Here is a 25,456-nt window from a genome sequence, read left to right as displayed (position 1 = left end):
TGGGCAACATCTCTACTTCTAAAAACTCTCACTTTAGTAAATTTACCCCTGTGAGTAGATAGAGAGTGGAGAATCCACTTTGAGCTTCAAACCTAGTCAGACGGGTAAATTCAGTTACCTCAATGTGCTGCGAAGCATCAATGCCAGGCCCTTCAAAGAGTCCGTCTGCCATAACACTATGCGTAAGAGACACAATAGTAAACAGTACTACACACAGGACTTTCTTCTTCTGACATGGGCAGAGTGAGGGGAGAACTAGTTCAATAACGTGGAAAACTGGAACCATCTTGGCGGGGGACCAACTAGCATGGGGGATGAGGCAACAAAAACAATTTAAAGTATAAAATACCACAACATTTTTTCAGATTTTCTGATATCCAGTGGGGCTCAGCCCTTCAGAATCACTATACTACATTGTCCAAATAGGTACCTAGTATATCTGGTACGTGATATAAAGTGTTCAATGGGAACTGACCAATATAATGTGTCCAAGTAAAAACAACTATTTAACTCCCAAATGCGATATCTTCTCCTTAAGTCCCATATGCAAAACAATAGTGCGTTTAGAAAAGAAGCAAATAAAATAGGACAAAATGACAAAAAAAAAAATCACATTGCATTTGTCGTACTTTGAAGTAGGGGTGAGCGGGTTCGGTTTTACCCATATCTTTTTATTGGCTATCGCCGAACATGTGTTTTGGATAGCGAATAAAATCGAGCCAAATTTGCGGTAAAGTGGCGATAAGAACCGAGTAAAACCGAACCCGCTCACCCCTACTTTGAAGGACACCGGGATGGGTCCACCGTGACTGGCTACTCAACAGTTTCCCTTTCACTTTGTACGGACTCACTTCCCATCTGCTAAAGCAACAGGAAGGTTCCTACAACTATACAAAGCAGTCTGTAAGAAAGGTTGGGACTATAAGCAGGGGTTGAAGCTGCATCAAATGTGGGGTCAGGTCTACCTCACACCTCTTAATGAAATCTTAATGAACAATGCTTGTATGTGTGCACAATTACAAACTAAAAGTGAAATAGACTAGTCAGGGAAGGGAAATAAGTCTATGAACATGTAAAATGCAGGTGACTTCTAAGTCTTTGAGATAAAAGAGATGCTGAAGTCACGTAATATTATATTGCCAAGATCTGGTGCTACCAGAATTATGAATCTGGCAAAGTGTGTCCCATTATTAGTATAGAGATAGAATTGGATCCTCAGGACCTCGGAGGCGGCAGAGAATTTTGGGCTTTTAACCCTCTATAAATGCACCCTCTAACGCAGGGATGGGGAACGTCCAGCCCGCGGTCTGGCCTGGCTGTGGCTCTCTCCCCCTCAGCGGCAGCGAGCATGCAGGGCTCTCTCCCTTAGCGGCAGCAGGCAACGCAATGGGTGTGCAGGGTTCTCTCCCCCTAAGCGGCAGCAGGCAGCACAGCGTGACTGTACAGGGCTGTCATCAGCGGGGCCAGGCTGGTTACATTAGTGCTGGACTGAGGACCCCAGGGCTGCCCTTCCACCTTGCCTGTCACACGACCATCGGGACTGCACCTCTAGACTCTGCCTGGCGACATACAGACAGCCTCCCACTTCTCTTGGCTGCCGGAGCCCACCAAAGGAGTAAGTGAGATGGTGGCCAGCTAACATCACATGTCTCACCAAAGCGAAGCAGTTCCAGCCATCACATTAGGGGTGAGTTAATCACATTTTTGACCAAATATAGCAGGTTAATATTAAAGTTGATAATTTAGTATGGCCTGCCAATGATGTTATAAATATCCAAATGGCCCTCGGCAGAAACAAGGTTCCCCACCCCTGCTCTAACGGCTAGGGGTGGGCAATAAGCAGACCTCCAGCTGCTATAAGACTACACATCCCACCCTGCCCTGTCAGTTTTGCTTTCAGGGTATGCTAAAACTGACAGGGATGTGTAGTTTAACAGCAGCTGGAAGTCCCCGTCAACTTCATCCATGCGTTTTTCTGCACAACTAGGCGCAAAAGTAGGCAAGCTACTCCACAAAAGGACAATGGTGCCAACAATTTTTTAACTTTTGCAATTTGTAAATAAAACTTTCATGTCATTCTTCTGGACCACGTATAGTGTGTATACTTATCAAATCTAAATCTTATGCATAACAGTAAAGAACAATAAGCTTTATTAGTGTAGCCAGCTGGACAGTGTTATCTTACCCTCCCACGGTGTATGACTTTTGGTAGTTTTTGGCCTCTATTGACAAACACTGGTGGTTGGGCTTTGGCATTGGGTCCAGAAATTTGCATCTCAGGGTATATATTGTCCAGGTACCACTTAAACGACTTGCACTTCAATCTGTTCCTTAAGGTCACTCTCTCGCTGATGTCTCCATATTCCCTATTCCTGAGCTCTGGTCGGAGGGCAAAATACTGCTCCTGGCCACAAAAGAATTATCATGGTTTAGTTTGATACATTAAACATTTCAATGAGTCCAACAGTAAATTAAAATTCTTTATAACATCCCCTGGTTTTAACCTGGCTGCCCACAAGGCAAGGATCATTCTATGGAGCCGTTTGGGAGAAGCCTTCTGTCTGCCTTGTGACCATTGTTAAAGAAATAAATGGATCCCAGCAATCCTATCCTGCAATATCATTTATTTGTTCTCATAGGCAATATATAAATGTGTTCGTGACATGCGTGACAAATAAGTTGGTCTTTCTTTGCTTTTGGTAAGCTTCATCACGCTATTTCATAAACCCTGCACCCTCTATCTCGAATACAGTAACAGATGGCTTTCGATAAGGATCACCACCCTGGAAGCCTACTTGGATTGGTCCAGCCATGGGTGGAGGGGTGCTGGAGTGTGTGTGTATATTGTAAGCTGTGTGAGTTGAGCAATGGAAGCAGTAGCAGCGGCCGCACATATGATAATTACCTGCAAGTGAACTGTGTCACTTAATTGTAATCATAGCTTCTGCAAGAAAACAAATATATATTCCGATTTGACAGCAGATGTTTACGTTGTCTTTATTTTCCACAACAATTTGGTGCCGAAACCCGGGACCTGAAAGCGACTGAAACGGAATCAGAACAGGAGCGGAGGACTGGAGACTAGACTGGCGCCATCAAAAAGGTGAGAACATTTGTGTCTCTCATCTCTGCTCTCCCTCCTCCGATCCTGAACCCTCTGTTTCATTGTCGTGAGTACAGGTCCCAAGAGCCTGAACAGCTGTGTTTTGTGTCCTAACATCCTTTGGATATGCATGTGTGAGTGTATGTGGATGTTGGCACATCGCCACACCAGCGTGAAAGAGGTCCTTTACGGCTGAGTGATTGCGCTGCCTCAAGACGCACCTCCACGGAGAGAGCATGGTGGGGGCAGGGAAGTAAAAAAAATAAGAGGACCCTACCGTCCTCGGATACAAATGTTTTCTATTTTCTGAGTTTGTCAAGTAATACTGTCAATAACATTGTCTGTCTGGCAGAGGGACAAAAAAAGGTCATAGGAGAATAAGTGTTGGTGAGAGTAGTGGTCTTTGCCGGTCTGCCTGTCTTGATTGTCAGTACAGATCCCTGGGCAACCCCCCTCACCGGCGGCTCTCCCCTCGGAACAGGAGCGATTCGATCTCTGATCACCTCCTAACGTGCTGACAGCTCCGGGTACATTGGCTTTGCATTTCTTATCACTACACTGAAGGGCGTGTCCCGAAGCTGCAGACTTGTGAGCTGAGTCTCTCATGAAGAATCATATTTCTGGCATAGAAAACCCCTTACTTGCATGGTTTGACATAAATAACATTAGAGGGCAGATATTGTTTGGCATCTGTTCCTTGTTGGTTTTCATTTGGCTCTGTTGGAACATTTGTAGGGACCAAAAGCGGGGATTCGCTGTGTGGGACTTCCTCTAACAGCCAATAGCCATATAATATAGTGCTGTGGGAAAACTGAGAGAGGGGGTAAGAGCCTCCTCCACCATAGCCGGGCTATGGGAAACAGTCACAGCAGACGAGGATTTGGCCGATCACCAAATCAGAGTAATGGGCGTCCTGAATCTCCTCGTATCCCACAGGAGGAGATGAATAAGAAATATGGCAAATGGGTCAGCCGGCATTTACCTAAGTGGGGCAGGCTGACTAGGGGGATGGATTGTGGGATCCCAAAAGAGGGAACCTTTGAGTTATCCCGCTGGGCAACTCTCTGCAAAAATTATAAAACAAAATTAACAGAGCCAAATGAGCTGCCAGCATGGAGCAGGTGGATGGTAGAATCTTATAAGAAACAGCAAAAAGCCCATGGTATTTTTACATTAGAAACAAAAAAGGAGGGGTCAAATCAGCGAGGGGGGAAGGCACAGCCAGAACAGAATGAGGAAGAGGCAGAGGAAATAGAACAACTAGCAGTATCTTTAGTAGAACCCACTGCAGTTAGTCTGGAGACCTCTCATTTAAGCACCCAGGGGACTCCAATACGTGAAGGGACAAAACCAAAGAAGCCCCCTAGTTTCAAGGCAATATACCCCACTGCAGACCTGACATCCATAATAAATTCTGGCACTCTACCGCCGCCTAGGTATGCGGAGTCCCAGGTCCAGGCTACTGCCCCTGAATATGCACCTCCTCATTCTACCCCCACCTCTTGGAAGAATATATCTGATCCAAGGGGAGGAAGGGTTTTGTGTGGAGTGGAGGGTGAGCTTCTCATCACTCCCAAAGTAACTCAAAATGAGATAGATGAGATGGCTGAGGAACATCGCTTGTCTCAAGCCTCGGCTTCCCCAGTTAGAGAGCAATTTATCCCTGGTACAAATGGACAGGCAGATCGGAGAGTGACCCAACATGTCCCGTGGACACCTGGGGAGATGAAAGGATTTCTTTCATCTGTCCCTAAACCACGAAATAATCCATATGGGTTTGCAAATAAACTGCATAATATTGCAGTCAGTTACAATCCAACATGGAAAGATCTGCTACAGATAATAAAAATCAGTAGCCGGACAGATCGACACTGCCGCTATTTGTACCAAACTCACCCTACCATCAGACCCAACAGACCCATCAGAACAAGAGAACACTCCACTTAGGGCATTAGAATGTGTTACCCACATAAAGGGCAAGATTGGGGAAGTGTTTCCCCCACAGTCCTGGGTCCGGGTAACCAATATTCAACAAAAGGTTAAAGAACCAGTGGAGGATTATTTTGAGAGATTTAGGCAGGCAGTAGAAGCAGGGGGGGATTTAGAGGAGCAAGGTATGGGAAAGATGCTGACTGCCACATTAGTCTCGGGACTTAATAAACACATACATGACAAGCTGGTTTCAGCCCATGCTGACTGGCGAGACAAATCAGTCCCGGCACTAATGAATGTAGCCAGCTCATTCCAGAGAAACATACAAGAAGTACAGGAGAAAAAGGCCCAGAAGGTGATGATAGTTGACACCTCCAGCAACCCCCAGAGGGGTAGGTTTAGATGGAGGAATAATTGGGAGCCCAGAAGAGTGAAGTGCTACAATTGTGGGAAACAGGGCCACATTGCAAGGAACTGTCCAGCTCCAAAAAAAGGAGGGCAGGACAGCGCCTGACAGAGAGGGCTTCCAGTGTTACCAGTCATCTCTGAGAGTAGGGGGGGTGATGCCTTTGTCCACTTGACCCTCCCTGAAATGCCTTTTTACTTGGTGGAGTGCCTGGTGGACAGCGGAGCAGCCCGTAGCATTCTCAAAAAGATATGAAGCCCCAAATTTAAAAATGTCAGGATTAATAGATGCTGTAGGACTGGAAGGTAACCCCATCACACTGAGGGAGACTGCAGAGACCCCTGTAAATATAGGCCCAGTCAGCACCTCCCTCTCCTTTGTTCTCAGTGACACTGTCCCTTGCAACTTGCTGGGAAGAGATGCACTGATGAAATTAAAGGCAACTATTCAATACACGGATTATGGGCCTATTGTGACTACATCTGAGGGATCGGAGGACCAGAACACTCTGCAAAGTCTGGTCTCTCTGATGGCAGTTCAGCATCCTCCAGATCAGGAGATCCCTCCTGACCTGGGGGGATGTACCCCAAGAGGTATGGGCTGTTAAGGGTGGACCGGTGGGCCTGATCAAGCAGACAGACCCAGTGGTCAACAAGCTCAGACCCGGAGCTAAATTACCCAGGGTTCCTCAGTATCCCCTTAGTGCAAAGCAACTTATGGTGTGAGAAATCAAATCAAAACCTTCGTGGACCAGGGGATCCTGGTCCCTATAAAATCCCCAGTCAACACACCCCTATATCCAGTAAGCCTGGAAAACCAGGCCAGTTCCGTGTATACCAAGATCTGCGGGCAGTGAATAAGATTATTCAAGAGGATGCTCCGCTCGTCCCAAATCCTCACACTATTCTAGGAGAGATCCCACCAGACGCCTCCTGGTTTAGTGTGATACATTTGGTTGATGCTTTTTTCAGTGTACCTGTGCACCCAGACTCCCAGTACCTGTTTGCCTTCACCTTTGAGGGACAGCAGTATACTTGGACTCGGTTGCCACAGGGAATGGTCTCCTCACCGTCTGAATTTGGTCAGGCGATGAAACAAGTCCTGGATAGGTGGCAATCGCCAGCAGGGGTCACTATTGTACAATATGTCGACGACCTCCTGCTGACAGCCACCTCAAAGGAGCAGTGCATTAATGCAACCGCTTCTCTACTTTCCCACTTGAGTGTTGAAGGATGCAAAGCATCCTCTAGCAAGCTACAATTTTGTCAGGAAAAGGTAATTTTCCTAGGCCACTGTATTTCACGGGGCTCTAAACACATAACTATGGACAGAGTCTCAGTAATACAGAAAGCGCCATACCCACAGAGTGCCAAACAAATCAGAGGTTTTTTGGGATTAGTTTCATATTGCAGACAATGGATACCAAATATGTCTCAAATCGCTACCCCCCTATGCGCTCTGACCACTCATGCTGGATGCATAGAGCTGTCTGAGGAAGGAAAACAGGCTGTGGACCAGTTGAAGGCGGTCATACTCAGTGCCCCCTCACTTGCACTCCCAAACTACACTAAGCCATACAGCCTGTTCTGTCATGAACAGGAAGGACAGGGTTCGGGATTACTTACTCAAAAATATGGAGGGAGACAGAAGCCAGTAGGGTACTTTAGTACCAAATTGGACTCAGCGATTTCAGCGGGCGCCGCATGTGTAAAGTCAGTCGCAGCGGCAGCCCTGCTAGTTGAAAAGACTGCCGATATTGTCCTGGGGAATAGACTATTTCTTATGGTTCCCCATGCTGTACAAGCAGTTCTCCACAGCCTAACCACCAGACACCTCTCTGCTGCCAGATTGACCAAATATGAAATTTCTCTGCTTGCGCCATCTAACATCACTGTACTTCGGTGCAATGTGTTAAAACCAGCTACCCTTTTACCACTCCATGACACGGGAAGTGGGCCCAGAGCATGATTGTGAGCAGGAGGTGGAACTCTTCTACACCCCTCCCGGTCCTGTTCTGGACGAGCCCATTCCGAATGCAGAAATGACTCTCTATGTAGACGGGTCCAGACTACAAAAGCCAGAGGGAGGGTTTGCTGCAGGTTTTGCTATAGCAGACGACACCTCTATTTTGTACTCTGAAGCACTTGATCCTGGTGTACATTCTGCCCAAAGTGCAGAATTGATCACCCTGATCAAGGCATGTGAACTGGCGGGAGGGAAAGACTGTAAACATATATACAGACTCCCGCTATGTATACGGAATTATACATGATTTTGGCTTTCTGTGGTAGTGACAATAAATTTTGGTTCACACCGGGCTTTCCACAGTTTGCAACAGAGTGGTGTAAGAAATGTATGATTTGTGCTAAACACAATTCAGGCAAAATGACTAAGGTAGAAATGAAACACCTTGTAAAACCTAACAACAAGTTTCAAAGGTTACAGATAGACTACATTCAACTACCAAAATGAATTTATGTTAGTGTGCGTGGACATATTCTCGTCATGGGTGGAGGCGTGGCCTGTTGCCAAGGCAACCGCCGCGGTAACAGCAAAGAAATTAATATCTGAAATCGTGTGCAGGTATGGCCTACCTGAGACGGTAGAATCAGACAGAGGAACGCACTTTACAGGACAGGTATTTGCGGAAATGTTGAAAGGGTTGCAAATTGAACAGCATCTTCACACTCCATATCGTCCTCAGGCGTCAGCCAAGGTTGAGAGAGCCAATGGCGTTTTAAAAAACAAAATAGCTAAGATATGTGAGCAAACAAAACTTACATGGTTACAAGCGTTACCGATAGCTCTTTTTGCTATTAGGCATACTCCAAAGGGATTACATGGACTTTCACCGTTTGAGATACTGTTTGGCAGGCCACCATTAACAGGCCTTTTCTTTCCACAAGAATTACATGGACAGTACGCCTCTCTTACTGATTATGTTGTTCAGCTTAACAAGTAACTGACTAACTTGCATGGAAAGGTGTTTTCTTCTTTACCAGATCCACAAGACACATCTGGAACCCACCACCTACAACCCGGAGACTGGGTGGTAATCAAAAGACACTGAACAAACATCTTGAACCCCGATTTGACGGCCCATTCCAGGTGCTACTGACCACAGCTACCTCAATCAAGGTAGAAGGGAAGCCTAACTGGGTACATGCTTCTCATTGTAAGAAAATTAACTTTCAGGTCAATGGCGCAGACCGGCTCCAAAGGGGTGAGGCCGCTCGGGGAAAAGGGGAGCAGATGGACTGCTAAGATGCGCTTGTTGTTCTGCCTGCTCGGTTGTGCTTTATTTCCTTGCATGCAGGTGAAAGGAGAAAAACAAAAAAACTCTATATGGCTTCTGCATCAGCAGACGGCCAAGCAGCTGAACTCCACTAACTGTTGGATCTGTTCTCATGTTCCTGCCAACCATAAAGGAATCCCTTTGCTTGGTATCCCTATATCAATGAACGATCTTAACCTCACAGACTATAGCTATAATGTTGAAATAGATATAAATCACCCTGCTCACAATGCTATCTCAGACCTAGGAATATACTTAGAAATTGCTGGTATAATCTCTCCACCCACTATGTGTATAGGGCCTATGTACGTTAACCATGTGGCCGAACTAAAAGGTCACCTAGTCAACTTGCCCAAGGTATATGTTGGAGAAACTAATTGTAGGAATGTTACCTTAGTGTTTAATATGGAATACAAGGAAGCTACATGTGACAAGGTGGATGGGAACTGTAATAATCAATTTTGGAGTGCAAATATGAAAGCTCTTTGTGCCCCTAGGTGTGCCTGTCCTGACCAGAAGGATGAGGATGATGTGGAGTGTAGGACCCAAATGTACAAAAATATGGTATGGTTTCAGAGCTGGTTGGGAAACCATGGTAAGATAATTCCCAGGGTATTGAAGCAAGGGCTATATTATATTTGTGGTAATAGAGCCTATTCCTGGCTTCCTATGGAGGCATGGGGTAACTGCACTATAGGAAGAGTTGTACCAGCCATAAGGCAACATTCAAATGTCTCTTTTACCAATATGATAGAAACAGGCCCTAGGGAAACTCGATACAAGAGATAAAGCCTGGATGTGGCTCCCTGCCTGGACAGGTTGGGGAATTGAATTAGCGAATAAATTGAATAAATATGCAAACTTTATGGATGTGATAATTAATGAAACCACAAGTGCCACCCATGCTATATATGAAGAAATGGCCCAAATTAGGAAAGTGACCTTACAAAATAGAATGGCTCTTGATTACTTGTTAGCCATAGAGGGAGGAACTTGTGCTATCATAGGTTTGGAATTTTGCCCTTGGATTGAGGATACACATGACCCCATAGAGGCGCACATGAATAAAGTAAAAGAATTACAGAAAAAAGCTAGAGACATATCCAAGGAGGGATGGAATCCCTTCTCCTGGATGGGGACAATTGGTGTCTGGTTTAATAATATGTTGTCAGATCTGATAAAACCCATAGTGATAGTGATAGGATTGATTGTATTTCTTTTGATTGCTTGGAAAATTCTAAAGTGCTGTATTTTGCATTGCAGGAAAGGTGTGGATCCACTCATTTTATAGGAAGAATGATAACAGCCACAGAGATGACCATCTGACGGCCTAGCCCAACTGCCCATCTCTTCTGAAAAACCCCTCAGCTGGGTGGAAGACAATCTCTGAAAGAGGGTCCCGCAGGTGCACTTTGTCAGTTTGGACACCGCCCAGAGGAAGTTTTCTCCCTCGCGAGTGAGTTTGACAGTCAGTCATCTTGATTCCAGAGAATTCACTGAGTGGTCTCTGTGCCCTAGTGCACCTCCGGCTGCTGTTATAGTTCTTATTGACAGAGAGTGTTTGGGTGAGATTGCTTAATAAAGATGTGTGAATGCTGACTTGGATGGTGGCAAGGGCGGTACTTTAGCCAGAGGGTCCTTTTGCTCATACCCTGTCTCAATTGCACTTTGTCATCCTATAAGACCTGGGGGCATCAGAGTAGTGGGTGGACCTAATCCGCCTGGGAAAAGCGGCTGCTATAGGTGAAGACATTAACCTGCGGGTGCAATTCACTGCGGGGTATATGGCAACAGAGTCAGTGTAGTCCCAGTTGTCTAGGTGGTGTGGACTATCCCATCACCTTCCCTATCTCAGTAGTACTGCCATTGCTGCCATTTCAGGTGGTGTTTATATGTGTGATAATGAAATTATCAAAAGGGTGAGAATTATTAAGGAAATAAATGGATCCCAGCAATCCTATCCTGCAATATCATTTATTTGTTCTCATAGGCAATAATATGAGATATGGTAAGAACTTACCCTTGTTATCTCTATTTCTACGAAGTCCATAGGGTTCCACAGGATACCTTGGGTATAGGTGATGACGTCAGTCTTCAGGCACCACAGAGTTAAAGTTTTCAGCCTCCCAGGATGCATCTGGGTCCCTCTCCTATACCCCGCCCCCGGGCCAAGGCATCTCAGTTACGTCACAAGCCATAGGCCGGAGGAGGAGAAGAAAGAGAGAAGAAAAAATCTGGACACTCACAAGAATCACATTCTCACCATAGGGAGACGGAAAAACCGGTGACCAGAATAAAGCCCATCTGCAGTACAGGTGCGACAGGGCGGGAGTCCTGTGGAACCCTATGGACTTCGTAGAAATAGAGATAACAAGGGTAAGTTCTTACCATATCTCATATTTTCTACTTCAGGGTCCATAGGATATCCACAGGATACCTTGGGGATGTCCCAAAGCAGTATCCTTTAAGGGTGGGGACGCTTCTGTGCTGAGAGGAGAATCCGCCGCCCGAAGGAAGCATCCTGAGAGGCAAAGGTGTCAAAAGCGTAATACCTCACAAAAGGTATAGACAGAAGACTACGTAGCAGCCTTGCAGATCTGAACTGCAGAGGCACCACGTCTAGCTGCAAACGAAGGACCCATAGACCTAGTGGAATGAGCCCTCACCAAGGAGGGAACTGGAAGACCTTCATGAAGATAAGCTTCTGAAATTGCCATACGAATCCAGCCTGCCAAAGTCTACTTTGAAGCAGGCCAACCCTTTTTACGGAAGCCATAGAGGACAAACAAGGCGTCCGACTTCCTAAAAGAAGAAGTGCGGTCAACATAAATTCTCAATGCCCGCCCAACATCCCAAGTGGCGTCACCCACTGAAAGTCCAGGTGAATTGAAAGCCGGCACAACAATTTCTTCATTGATGTGAAAACTGGATACCACTTCGGGAAGGAATCCCGGACGAGTGCGAAGCACCGCCCTATTCCTATGAAAAATCAGAAAAGGGGGTCTACAAGAGAGAACCCCTAAATCCGAAACCCTTCTGGCCGAGGCAATGGCCAGAAGGAATATGGTTTTAGCTGTAAGCAATTTAAAGTCCACTGAGTCCAGTGGTTCAAACGGCGGTCCCTGGAGAACTCTCAGGACCACAGCCCAATTCCAAGGCGCCACCGGTGGAACAAAAGGTGGCTGAATGCGAAGAACACCTTGCATGAAGGTGTGCACATCAGAGAGCGCAGCAATCCTACGATGAAACCAGACTGACAGGGTAGACACCTGCACTTTCAGAGAAGCCAGGCGAAGCCCATGATCCAGTCCAGCCTGTAGGAAAGCCAACACCCCAGACAGGCGGAACTCCCTAAGGGAATACCCTCTAGGTCTACACCACCGGAAGAAAGTATGCCACACACGATGGTAGATTCTTGCCGAGGAAGGTTTACGAGCTCTTAGTATGGTTTGCACCACGGAGCCAGAAAAACCCTCTGGACCTTAGCATGACCGTTTCAACAGCCACACCGAGTCAGGTCCGGGTGAAGACAAGGACCCTGTGACAGCAGATTCGGTCGTAATGGTAACCTCGGAGGAACTTCTACTGACAGACTCTGGAGGTCGGAGAACCAGTGCCGTCTGGGCCACCTCCTTCTTGATTTTAATTTCCGTAATACCCGCGGAAGAAGGGAAAACGGAGGGAAAAAGCAGGCAAACTGGAACGTCTACTAGACGGACAGGGCATACACCAGAGACGCCTTTTCGTCTCATGTTCGAGACCCGTACACCGGCAACTTGTTGTTGTGCCAGGACGCCATGAGGTCTATCTCTGGAAGACCCCACTTGTCCACCAGACTCCGAAAGACGTCCTGGTGTAAAGACCACTCTCCCGGTTCCTCCTTGCTGGTTTAAATAGGCCACCGTGGTGGCGTTGTCCGACGGGACCTGCACAGGGTGACCCTGGAGAACCGGCTGTGCCCGCTGGAGAGCTCTTGACACCGCATGGAGCTCCAAAATGTTTATCGGAAGCTCCGCTACCGCCCGAGTCCACCTGCCCTGAAACAAGTGTGGACCCGTGACAGCCCCCCAGCACCGAAGACTGGCGTCCGTTGTTAACAGGACCCAGTTCGCCACCCAGAACGGGTGACCCTTGTTGAGGTGGGTCGTCTGCAAACACCAGGTTAGAGACAGGCGAACATCCAGAGTGAGCCCCATCGTCTGGGACTTGAGACACTGAGGCAATCCATTCCATCTGGACCGGATCAATAGCAGCAGAGGTTTGGAGTGAAATTGGGCGTACTCCACCATGTCGAATACCGACACCATTGAGCCCAATAACCTCTTTGCCAAGTGTATCGACACTCGATGACACTGCAGACAACTGCGCACCCTCAACTACAAAGCAAGGATCTTTTCCTCCGTCACAAAGATCCACTGCTGCCTGGAGTTCAATAAGGCCCCGAGGTGCAGGATCCTCTGAGACGGGGTGAGAGTGGACCTCTGCCAGTTTGTCAACCAGCCGTGACGTTGTAGTACCGCAATCGTCAGATCCAGATGGTGTAAAAGAAGCTCTGGAGACCCCGCTATCAACAGGAGGTCGTCCAGATAAGGCAACAGTCGGACTCCCTGCGTCCGCAGGAGAGCCGCCATGACCGCCATGACATTGGTGAATACCCGTGGAGCAGTCACCAGGCCAAAAGGCAGTGCCCGGAACTGGAAATGTTCGTTGCAGATTGCCAATCTGAGGAACTGCTGATGGCGCAAAAGAATAGGGACATGCAGGTAAGCGTCCTGGATGTCCAATGACACCATGTAGTCCCCAGGTTCCAGTGCCAGAATAATGGACCGCAGGGTCTCCATCCGAAACAGAGGCACCCTCAAGGACTTGTTAAGGGCCTTTAGGTTTAGTATTGAACGGTAAGACCCATTGGGTTTCTGCACCAAAAATAGAATGGAATAGAAACCCAGGCCCCTCTGGGAAATTGGAACATGCACTGAAACTCCGGCCTGGAGCATAATGTGCAAAACCTTCCGCAGTTCCGAGGCTTTGCTCTGGTCTAGCGGAAGGCCTGTCCCGAAAGGAGAGGGCATACCCGTGAGAGACCACCTCCTGAACCCAAGTGTCTGTCGTAGTCCTCGACCAGCACTGGGCGAACTGAAGCAGGCGCCCCCCACTTTGGGGTCCCCCAAAAAGAGGCCTGGACCGTCAGGCCGCAGGTTTGTTATCTGACCTAGGAGCCGGACGTCTGGTACTCCAGACCTGTTTCTTGGGATTGGACAATTTCTTGGTCCCAGCCTGCCGTGGAAAGGACTGCACTTTAGGCCTACCTTGGGCCCTGTGAGGCCGAAAGGACGACCCACCAGCAGGAATCGTAGCAGACGGAAAACATGCAGATTTTGCTGCTGCCAACGTAACTACAATTTTGTCCAGATCTGGACCAAATAGTACCTGTCCAGACCTTCTAATCCCTTTTTGGAATCCGCGTCCGCTTTCCAAGAACGCAACCATAAGGTGCGACGAGCAGCCACGGCTGCAGAGGAGATCCTAGAGGTGAGCATACAAATATCTAAGGCCGCTTCATTAATGTAAGTGGCCGAGTCTCGGAGATTGCCCACCAACTCGGTCTGTTCAGCCGAACAGTCAGAGTCCAAAGACGCCTCCAAATTATCCGCCCAGCGCTCCATAGCTCTGGCTACCCAACACACGGCCAGAGCCGGTCTGGATGCTTCCCTGCAAGGGAATAAACGGATTTGAGGCAGATCTCCACCTTGCGGTCAGTGACATCCTTCAAGGATGACATCGAAGGCATAGGCAACGTGGCACTTTTGACTAGGCGTGTGACATGTGAATCCACTTGCGTAGGGGATTCCCGCTTAGAAAAATAATTGACCGCAAACGGATAAGCCACGGCTAAGCGCCTCTGGGGCTGAAACCGTTTACCTGGATTTTTCCACGCCTCCTCTAAATGATCCACTAATTGATCAGAAAGAGGGAACACCGTAGCCTCACCCTTAATATCCTTAAAAAGGCATATATGAATGTGGCCACCAAAGGATCAATATCCTCAATAACTAAAGCCGAGCGGACCGCTCGAATAAGACCATGGATATACACCTTGGACTTAGCGTCCGGCTCTTTGGTATGGAGAGGTTCTTGGTCAGATAGATCCAGAATCTCCCCATCATCTGACGTCTCATCGTCATCCCCATAAGGAGCAGATAAAGACGCCACCGGCCGTTATGAGGCCGCAACACAGACTCCCCCTGTAAAACATCGGACAAATGCTGAACCGATGTAGTTAGAGTATTAACCCACGCAGGCTCCGGAGAAACCTGGGAAGGGACATGGAGACTGTGGGGTATCATCAATTGTCTCGGGAACTCCCGCATGGGTGACGACACCACTGACTGCTGGGACAAACCCGTCTGGGTAAACGCAGGTGGCGGAGCTAGCTGGCCCACAAGGGTTGTAAGCGCCTTAGCGAAACAAGCCCAGGGAGGTTCCTGTACCGGGACCCTGACCATAATCGGCCGTGACAGTGCCAGGCACTGGGGACATAACCCCTCCGCGTTACCCTCCCCCTCCGCTATTGGTACCTTACATTTAGTACACATGAGCTGGAGAGGAAAGTCAGTCTCAGACATGATGGTAAGTATGTGACACTCACACCTATACGTATTGGTATAGTGTGAATAACACCCTGCACACCGCGCACCGCAAGGGCTTTGAGCAGAGCAAGATCAGGGACAGTAATAAAGCTGACAGTAGAAAGTGAAAGTACAGACAGCAGGCTAGCAGTTCAGTCACATACAATGCAGAAGAAACAAATCCCTGCACTATTAGCGCTGGTTCTCAACTACTCAGACCCTCAGGCTGGTAGGACACTGACCTGTAACAAACAGAGGAGAGGTAAGCTGGGGGACCCAGACCGCAATGCCACCGCTCACAGGCTTCCAGCAGCGTTCACCATGCTTTAAAGATGGCCACCGAGTAGCAGAGGATGAAGGAGGCCGGCCTGGGGGAGGAGTGCTGACACACTATGGCCAATCGGGCAGAGCAGAGAGGCCGGCTGTGAGACAGGTAAAGCGCGCTCCCCTGGCATGCATTTAACCCCTGGGACGCCGCAGCGCATGCCGCTCAGCAGCGGCCCGCTGTCCCAGGGGGTAGTGGAAGTGCAGGTTGGTCACCTGGCTCCACGCTGCAGCCAGTCCCCAGGGAGCCCCCTGCCTGGGGACTCAGGACCATGTGACCAGCGGGGAACCACCGCGGGACCCCGCTGCTTACCTGCTATCCCCTTGGATCCGGCCATAGTCCAAAACATCTGGGGACACCGCTAGCCATGACCCCAGATGTCTACCAGCATCCCCGGATCAGTACCGGCGTTCTGGTACCGGCGGGGTGTAGGGGAGACAGCATGGACGTCAGTACTGACTGTCCATGCTGTACTCCCAGATGTGCAGCCAGCGCTGCCTTTAAAAGAAACTTCAGGGGCTCTTCACAGCCCCCCTCTGCACAGTGCCTCCGACTCCGGCCAGGCACCGACGAAACTGAGATGCCTTGGCCCGGGGTATAGGAGAGGGACCCAGATGCATCCTGGGAGGCTGAAAACTTTAACTCTGTGGTGCCTGAAGACTGACGTCTTCACCTATACCCAAGGTATCCTGTGGATACCCTATGGACCCTGAAGTAGAAATATAAATGTGTTCGTGACATGCGTGACAAATAAGTTGGTATTTCTTTGCTTTTGGTAAGCTTCATCACCCTATTTCATAAACCCTGCACCCTCTATCTCGAATACAGTAACAGATGGCTTTCGATAAGGATCACCACCCTGGAAGCCTACTTGGATTGGTCCAGCCATGGGTGGAGGGTTGCTGGAGTGTGTGTGTATATTGTAAGCTGTGTGAGTTGAGCAATGGAAGCAGTAGCAGCGGCCGCACATATGATAATTACCTGTAAGTGAACTGTGTCACTTAATTGTAATCATAGCTTCTGCAAGAAAACAAATATATATTTCGATTTGACAGCAGCTGTTTATGTTGTCTTTATTTTCCACAACACCATACAGTGCAGTCAGCCTGCAGAGGCTTCTGGCTTGTGCCAGTGAGGGACCAAGATTAGAAAAGAAGGGGAATTCTACAAACGTCAATATTCCCAGTAATATTATTACTGCCAGTGTATGACTTTCTTTTATTAAATAGTGAAACTATCCAATGCCTAAATTCATGCTTTAGTAGGTTCACAATTAGAGCTCACGCTAGGATCTGGGGGTCTATTTACTAAGCAGTGTTAGGAGAAGTGAAAAGTGAAGAGTAAAAAGTGATAAGGTACCAGCCAATCAGCTCCCAACTGTCATCTCACAGGCTGTGTTTGAAAAATGACAGTTGGGAGCTGATTGGCTGGTACCTTATCACTTTTTACTCTTCACTTCTCCTAACACTGCTTAGTAGATAGACCCCTTAGTCTGAATAAGCATATAGTGATAACACTAATTACTAGGTTGCCTACTCACAGTAAAGGTAGGTAGACTGAAGCCATAGCTATGAGGATGCACCCTGTACATTCACTAGGAACTACACAATTTCAGTCTCGGTGAGGTCATTGGTTCCTGGTGATATGAGTGGTTGCTTTCACACCGATGCTGGCCCAGCCCACACCACCACTGCCTACTCTACTGTGTGTAAGTGATGGATAGGTTTATCCAGTAGTGTTAAAAGAACATTACATTACATGAACCAGGTCACCATGAAATAGATATTACTGTGCTGTGGAGTTAAACTAAGATACATAAACAGCTAAAGATGCACAATTCCTATATCACTGTACAGTATGACATTATTGTAGATAAGCAAATAGAGGATTCCTCCTGGGTATGAGCAGGTAGTCAGAGCTCTAGATATTGTGGCCTACAGTAATATTTCTGGTTATACATAGCTTGTTCCATTTACACTTTATTCATTTTTATGTTACATTTTCCTTACAGGATATCAATCAGACACTACATGAACTAACTGCAAGTAACACAAAGAAATGACACACTACCCTACGCAGTATAGTCATGGTGGGCCTGGTATAGTCCGGCTCTGGTATAGTCACAGGTACTCTTATACCAATCTAGCGCAGCAATAGGTAGTCTGATATTCTGCATACATGGAGCCGTATTCAATTTGAGCCGAGCCGCGTTAAGTTAACGCAGCCCGGACTTAACGCCGACTTTGCCTGTTTGGAGGCGGAAAAGTATTGCGCGCATGCACGCTTACGCCGTATTCAATTTGAAAGCACACGTCAACGGGACCTGGTGATACTTTAACAAGTGGAAAGTAATGTCAGTTTTGGGGAAATCAGCCTGACACCCCCCAAATAATGCTCTGACATGGGGGTTCATGTGAAAAATCCACCTGCCACAAACACCTGCAATCAAAAAAACACTTGGGGCATATTTGGGGACGCCCCCAGAGTCAAGTTCGCTAGTTTTTAAATTTGTACCCCAACATTTTCTTTTTCGCCCCCTTCTTCAAAGTAAATTTTTGGGGTGTAAAGTTGTTGTTTTTTTTTTTTTTTACACAGATTACCTTTGGGGGACTGTCTGAAGGCTGCACGGGGGTCCCCGTAACGTAGCAGCCCAAAACCCCAATTCTGCACTTTTTTCCGCCTCCCATTCATAGGCGAAACTTTACCACCTATTACATTGCATTGACTTTCCGCCTAGGCGGAAAGTCTTTCAAATTGAATACGGGGTAAAACCGGCGGAAACTTAACACGGATCCGGACTTAATGCTTCAAATTGAATACGGGCCATGGGCGGCCTTTTAACATCACCCTTCATCTTAGTAATGTTGCAATATATAATTAAATCAATTAAGACAATTATGAGTAATAAAAATGCCAGCAGGCACTTTAAACAAAATGTTATAAGCTATAACAAAAAGACCTAATAAAGAAGCAGGAAGGAGCTGGTTAACCATGTAAAAGCTCTGTGGGCCATGCACATGCACAGCCCTAGGTCGATACCCACCTGGTGCCCATCACTGATCTAGCACAATGCAGACTATGTGATTTGTTGTTTGTGTATTAACTTATAACTTATGTTAAAACAACAACAACAACCTATCAAACCGATGATGTTGTCTCCAGTGTACCTCTAAAATGTATGGGGGCTATAAAGTGCATTTTTATAATGCAATGTTGTTCCACTCATTCAATAATCAGAACTATCGTGAGGTAGTTGAAATGTTAGCTGTCGGGATACCAGCGCTAAGAATGCCAGCACCAGAATCAGACACCGGCGGTAAGTAGTGGAGTTATGGTGCGCACACACTGGGCGATAAAGTGGACGACTGAACGATAACGACATTGAGCACAGCCTGCCGGGGACAACACTACACGATATCGCTCAGGGAGCATATCGTGTAGTGTGTACCCACCATTAGGGGGAGAGTTGGGGTTAGGCACTACGGGAGAGGTTAGGTTTAGGGGTAGGGTACTTACCTCCTGTTGTTGGTATTTTAACCCCGTCGGATGCCAGCGTTGGGATTCTGACTCCCGGGATCCTGAGTGCCAGCATCCGTACCAAAGCCGAATAATCAGACTATGGTGCACTTAGCTGGAGTCAGTTCAGGAACTTGTAAACTGCCCCCTGATCTCAAAATAATTTTATTCTGTGCAAGATCATCACGTGGGCTAAGATAGATATTTATTCTGTGCCAGATCATCACGTGGGCTAAGATAGATATTTATTCTGTGCCACAAATGCAATAAAGGAGGAACATGGATAAATAAAACAAAACCAAATAATTCTTAGGGAAATTACTAACACAAACATAGGTGATTTAACAGCCTCTAAAATAATAGATTTTAAATAAAATGGGTATTTAAGTTTTTTAACAATACCGTTTTGCAGTTCTTTGAAACAGAGTATATAGGCTTAGTTATACACTATACAGATAGAGGATATAGGCATTGTTATACACGATATAGACAGAGGATATAGGCCTAGTTATACACTATATAGATACTCATACTCAGACTGGGACTTTTTTTCTCACTAAAGTCATTCAGTTAATACTGTAATATTAGCTATTATGTATTTAATTGCAGATTACCTTATATTCATCCATCCATACATGTGCCAACCGTAAGGAATTGTGAGCCATAGTGTCATGCCCCCCAGGTGACCCATATGGGCGTCTTTTACGGAAGATGTGCCCAACCCTAGAGCACGGTACAATCAGAAGGCTCCCCTCACACATCCAGATCTGAAATACAGATTATAAAATGAGTTTAAGTAACTTCCTGAACACACGATATGCCCCCCCATCTCCAGAGACACAGGTACGCCATGGAGGTCAGCGTGTGGAAGTAGGTGATGGGTTAGTGGGAGGGAGACACTACAAGGGAGTGACAACAGGGCTACAAATTTTCACAAAATAAAGCAACATTTTGTTCTCCTAATACTTTTCCATATTGGGAGGAAAAAGGCATCAAAGATGTATTCGGTATCCAATGGCGTAGATGTAATTTTCCATTTCAAGAGTTACATATTCAAATTTCAGCTTCCAAATTCCCATTTCTTTATAGATCTGCAGGTGCGACATCTGGCCCATTCTCTACCAAACACAGTGCACTCTCCATTTGACCCAGAGACTTTGGTCAATTCACTTAATATTTCTAAAGACCAAAACATACAGGGCCACATTTAATCTTCAGACATACCCTTATGTTGTAGACAGGTACAGCGGAGGTTGCTTCGCCTAAACTCATACTTCAGTATTATCATTTCACTGTGAAGCCATGTTCCAAATATATTTTAAAACAATAGGACATACAGTATAATTCTCAGCCAAATGGAACATATGGTGGCTGTCCTTTGAAAATGAAGTTAAGGTCTACAATAGCATGGCTTCTTGAAGTTATAGCCTAGTTAATTTTATATTATTAAGAGAGGAGGTTTTTTTCCTTCACTGAATAGAAAATAGCTATAGGGGAGGATGAATAAGAAAAAGCACTTGAAGATTTTAGAGTTTTTTCCTGCTGGCAAGAAAGGATGATGCTCTAAAAGTTCACCGTAGTACGTAAGCAGTATATTTCACCAGCTGTTTAAGGAGTATGAGAAATATCAGACCACTATGAAACAAGCTTTGCTTCAGCTGTTTTCCTGCTGGCCTGAGCGGATGTTTGCAGCTAAGATTAATGCCACATAAGCACTTTTCCTGCAGAGGTTTACCTCTGGGAGGAAATAAAACTTGAATATTGGGTGTGACACATAGATTTTCTGGGGTTGGGTATGACATCCCGGTGGCTGAATAGCCGGTGGTTCATATCCAGACGCCGGAAGCCCGAACAATGAAGATGCCGACAGGGGCAGTAAGTAGCCTAACCCTACCCCTCTCCCCCGATAACCCTCCATTAGTGGTGCCTAAACCTAACCTCCCCCCAGGAGTGCCTAACCCTAACCCCTCCTTCCCGCACCCTAAACCTAACCCTCCCCGGTGGGTGCCTAACCCTAATCTCCCCCTGGGGTCTCTAAAACTAACCCCCCCACACCCCACAGCTAACACCTTACAGGTCCCCACTTACCTTCATAAGGAGTGCCAGCTGTTGGGATTTTGGCGTCATGATTTTGACGCCTATTTTTAGTCCTGGGTTGGGCTTCTGACGTCAGGATTCCGACACCCGGCATCCCGGCCGCCAGTAAATGAACTACATCCCGATTTTCTGATATAACTGTTGTTTTTAAAATACAATAATTATCTGAGACCTCAATTAATGTAGTGTGACTGAGATGAAGGGTCAGTCGCCATGTTCAAATATTCATAAAAAAACAAAAATCTGCAATATTATAAGACCGGACAAAAAAAAAATATATATATATATATTAGGGATGTGCAGGCTCGGTTCTACTCGGTTCCGTTTGTTTTTTTTTTACCGAATCTTATTGGCTATCCAAAACTCATGACAGCTGATACCCAATAAGATTCGGTAAAAAAAAACGAACGGAACCGAGTAGAACCGAGCCTGCACATCCCTAATATAATAATAATAATAATAATAATAATAATAATAATAATAATAATGATAATAATAATAATAATAAATAATATCAATTTACCCTGAATGATATTTCCAGATTTTCTCCACCCCAGATGTCCATACCGCTGTCATATTGCCCCAGTGTGTTAAAGAATTCTCTGTCCATGGCAAAGAGACCTCCAGCCATAGTAGGAGACCTGCAATTAGAATAACTCTGATGAACAAGGTTAGGATAAAATGAAATGGTCTTGATGACACAAATTGATATCAGACCCAGATTCTGCATGTGAGTATTTTCAGATTTTCTAAAACTGCAATTCTCCTCCTCCATCCTACAGGGACAGAGCACAAGGGGCTCACCTCCCCGGAATTCCTTCTAATCACACCCACTTTCCATAAAATGATTATGTAGGAGAGAGATATAGATAGAGAAATAAATTTATATTATATTATAATTATATATATATATATATATATTTATTTGTTTTGCGTATTTTTTCGGCCTTCCACTAGATTGATTTGGACGACATCACATAATAACTTAAAGATTTATATACACACCTAGGCAAATACAAGAAGTTAAAGCCCAATTTTATGCTGACAATTCTTGTTTCTAGTCCTGCAAAACTCTGTAAGGACACGAATAGCGTAAGCCTCTCACTATCAAGGACCACTAACATCCACAATGCTAGTGCTATAAAACTGCATTCATTTAATATTGTGCAGTGCGTGCTATCTATATATTGGTGACCCATAACCGTAACCAGAATTCACCGGCCCGGTTTGAACACAATGACAATAAAGCACATTACTCATCAAAATATAATCACAAATTCACATTCATGATGTGGGTCTGACCAGTTGTAGCCCCTACACGAGGGGTATTCAACATGCGCCCCTCCAGCTGCTGTGGAACTACACATCCCAGTATGCCCTGCCACAGTTTTAGAATGCCCTTATTGTAAAACTGTGGAAGGGCATGATGGGATGTGTAGTTCTACATCCTCTAATTTTAATACGTACTCAAAATTCCAAGGCATAGAAAACGCCTGGTCATCTTTATCCACGAAAGTGGTGACAGAAACTTTATTTCAAACTACAGGCCTAGGGCCTGATTCTGAGATTTACGCTTATGTAATCGCAACTGCATTCGCTCACGGATTGCAGATGCTAAAATATGCTAATGCCTTCCAAAGCACAGCCAAGCATTGGGACACCCACTGCTGTCCTCTCATATGTATACGATGACGTGCAGCAGGGCAAACATCGGTACCATCGACACACATCGGGCAGTCACGCAGCATGTAAGTGAAGTCTGACCAGCTTCAAACACTACAGCTCCTCTGACATGCAGAGAGCTCTCATGCTGCGGAGGAGATCGAAATGGCCAATTTATGCACGCCCATGAAATAGCGTTTAAACAGTCCCGACACACCTGCGTTTTGCTTACCATCCCAAACGCTGACTGTCCCTCACTTTGCAAGTGGTTCATCTGTACGAACATAAATGAATTGCAAAAACACTGCACATGCGCAATAGAAACCAAATCGCTAGATCTGAGAAAATATCGGCATTCCGAAATTTATGCAATCAGGTCCCTATTTCTTTACAGACTATATGATCTAAAGTCATTGGGAAATGTACTAATTCCCAAAGCAGTATATTTTACAGAACAACATTTGTTCAGTCCATTTGTCTGGCTTTCATCCAAAGCATTCCACAGAAGATCTCACCAATGCGTGTGACGTTGTGGACCACACTATACAGTTAAGCAAAGTTTGGTGCCCAGCTAAAGAAACGCAAGCACTTAAGTGGTTTAATCCTGATTTTACCGGAAGAATCAGCTTTGGGTTAATCTCTGGCTACAGCCACTTAGATGTCACTTGTACAGCTTTGCTAGGATTTGGTGTTGGGCAGTTAATGTTTTCTGTATTTAGAAATGACCTAACTAGTCTATAAATGACCTATCTGTATATGCATGTGCATGATACTAGCTGCATTCAGCGCAACTGTCTCTTATGCTACAAATGTACTGCAATCTGACTGCGCTCAGGTAAAACATTGGCTAATGCATAACGGTCTCCAGGTTATCAGACAGCCTAAACAGGTTAGTTCCCCAATTTACAGATCAGAGCAAATGCCAACATTTATCGAATATCTGTATCCGAATGTAGGTTTGATCCTAGCTTTTTGTTTCTTTTGCATATAGACACCCTGACATGCAGGAGTTTGTGAAACGAAGCTTGTTCTAATATAATGGACTCTGCCCAACTCCAATGATCAGAAAGCACATGACTATTGGGTACAGCCCCCACCCCAAATGCTCCTTAGCAAGTAGGACATTCTTTACAGCACAAACTGCAATCTTGTTTGTATAGAACTAGGAGATCCCACTATTGTATCCAGGGCGTCTGTGTTTAGCTGTAAAGTTCAAATTGCCTAATTGCTCTTCTAATACTTACTGGACAAGCTACCCAATTCCCTAAACATAACTATTATCCAGCAGCTTAAAGCACTTACCACCTTAGATCTACTTCCAGAAGCCAGTAATTAATTAGATAGACAATGTTTAGAAAGACAGCAGATGTTATGCTGGGTACACACTGGCAGATATATTGGCCGATCAACGGATAACCCATTATAACGGGTGCCCGTCGGTCAGTGAACGATGTCGTTCACAGACATATCGTGTCGGCTGTGCTGCATAGCCGAGGCCCAATATATCTGCAGATTTATTGGGGCATCGTGCTGTGTGGACAGGCAGTCAGCAGACCGCCCGTACACTTGCAGCGGCAGCCGTGAGCAGGGGGGCGCGACATGCCCCCAGCCAGCGGGACCCACCCCCATCCAACACAGATGATTGTTGTTCAGTGTGTATGACCAACCATCATCTGCAGATCGCTCGATCTGCAGATAGATCTGTTCAGTGTGTACACAGCTTAAGACAGGCAATAGGTTGACAGGGACAAAAGGTCAACACAAATGGTCAACACAATTTTTTATATATTGTTTTCTTAGGGTCAGGCACCTACACCAACGGTTAGGCACCAGGAGGGAGGGTTAGGCACTAGAAGGGATGGTTACGGTCAGGCACCTACTCCAATGGTTAGGGTCAGGCACCGGGAGGAGGGGGGGGGGGGGGTGGTTAGGGTGAAGATTAGGGATAGAAAAAAATAAATGTGTTACCATTTGTGCGTCTCAACCATTTTTGTATAGATCTTTTGACCCTGTCAACCTTCTTCCATGTCGACTTTTTGTCCCCGTCGACCTATTGCCTGTCTAACATCTGGTGTCTATCTAGACATTGTATCTAATTCTGGTTTCTCTTTTATACCAGAACCTCTCCTACCATACACCTGGGAACAATCTACCAGGGTCACTTCAATCTTTGTCAAAATATCCTTTAAACCTTTTGCCATTTGGCTCTACAACATGTTCAGAATTGCAATGCCTGAGGCTTATTGTAGGTAATTAGTTCACCACTATGTATGATGTATGCAGAACATACCTAAAATTAAAGTGATTTATCGCATTTCTTCCTGGAAATCCACTTTATAAAGCAAGAGTTTTTATACCCATATGAAAGACATAGAAAGTATGTGACCCTGGCGGTAAGGATACAGTCAGACTTTGTTTTTAATTCAGAAGACAGGACAGGTTTACCAGCAGTCGCTCGCTCTCCTTTTCTGCAAATGCGCAATGTATATAT

The 25,456-nt window shown here is 46.0% G+C and overlaps 1 protein-coding gene and 1 pseudogene across 1 annotated transcript in view; one reads left to right on the top strand and one right to left on the bottom strand.

The window, feature by feature from the left end:
• The window catches only part of GALNT11 (polypeptide N-acetylgalactosaminyltransferase 11), a 57,166-nt gene that overhangs the window by 16,317 nt on the left and 15,393 nt on the right, over positions 1-25,456 (bottom strand). Inside the window, exons 7-9 of the mRNA XM_088446447.1 lie at positions 21,827-21,944; positions 19,821-19,973; positions 2,186-2,404 (exon numbers count right to left, since the gene is read on the bottom strand). Coding sequence (XP_088302573.1) covers positions 2,186-2,404; positions 19,821-19,973; positions 21,827-21,944 — 490 coding nt within the window. The remainder of the gene's footprint in view (positions 1-2,185; positions 2,405-19,820; positions 19,974-21,826; positions 21,945-25,456) is intronic.
• Positions 8,899-10,027, top strand: LOC148506699 (syncytin-2-like; annotated as a pseudogene).

Source organism: Taudactylus pleione, unplaced genomic scaffold, assembly GCF_031769625.1.
Source record: "Taudactylus pleione unplaced genomic scaffold, aTauple2 ptg000398l, whole genome shotgun sequence".
Lineage (NCBI taxonomy): Eukaryota > Metazoa > Chordata > Amphibia > Anura > Myobatrachidae > Taudactylus > Taudactylus pleione.
The sequence above is the reverse complement of the archived record's forward strand: the minus strand, read 5'-3'. Positions and strand labels throughout refer to the sequence as shown.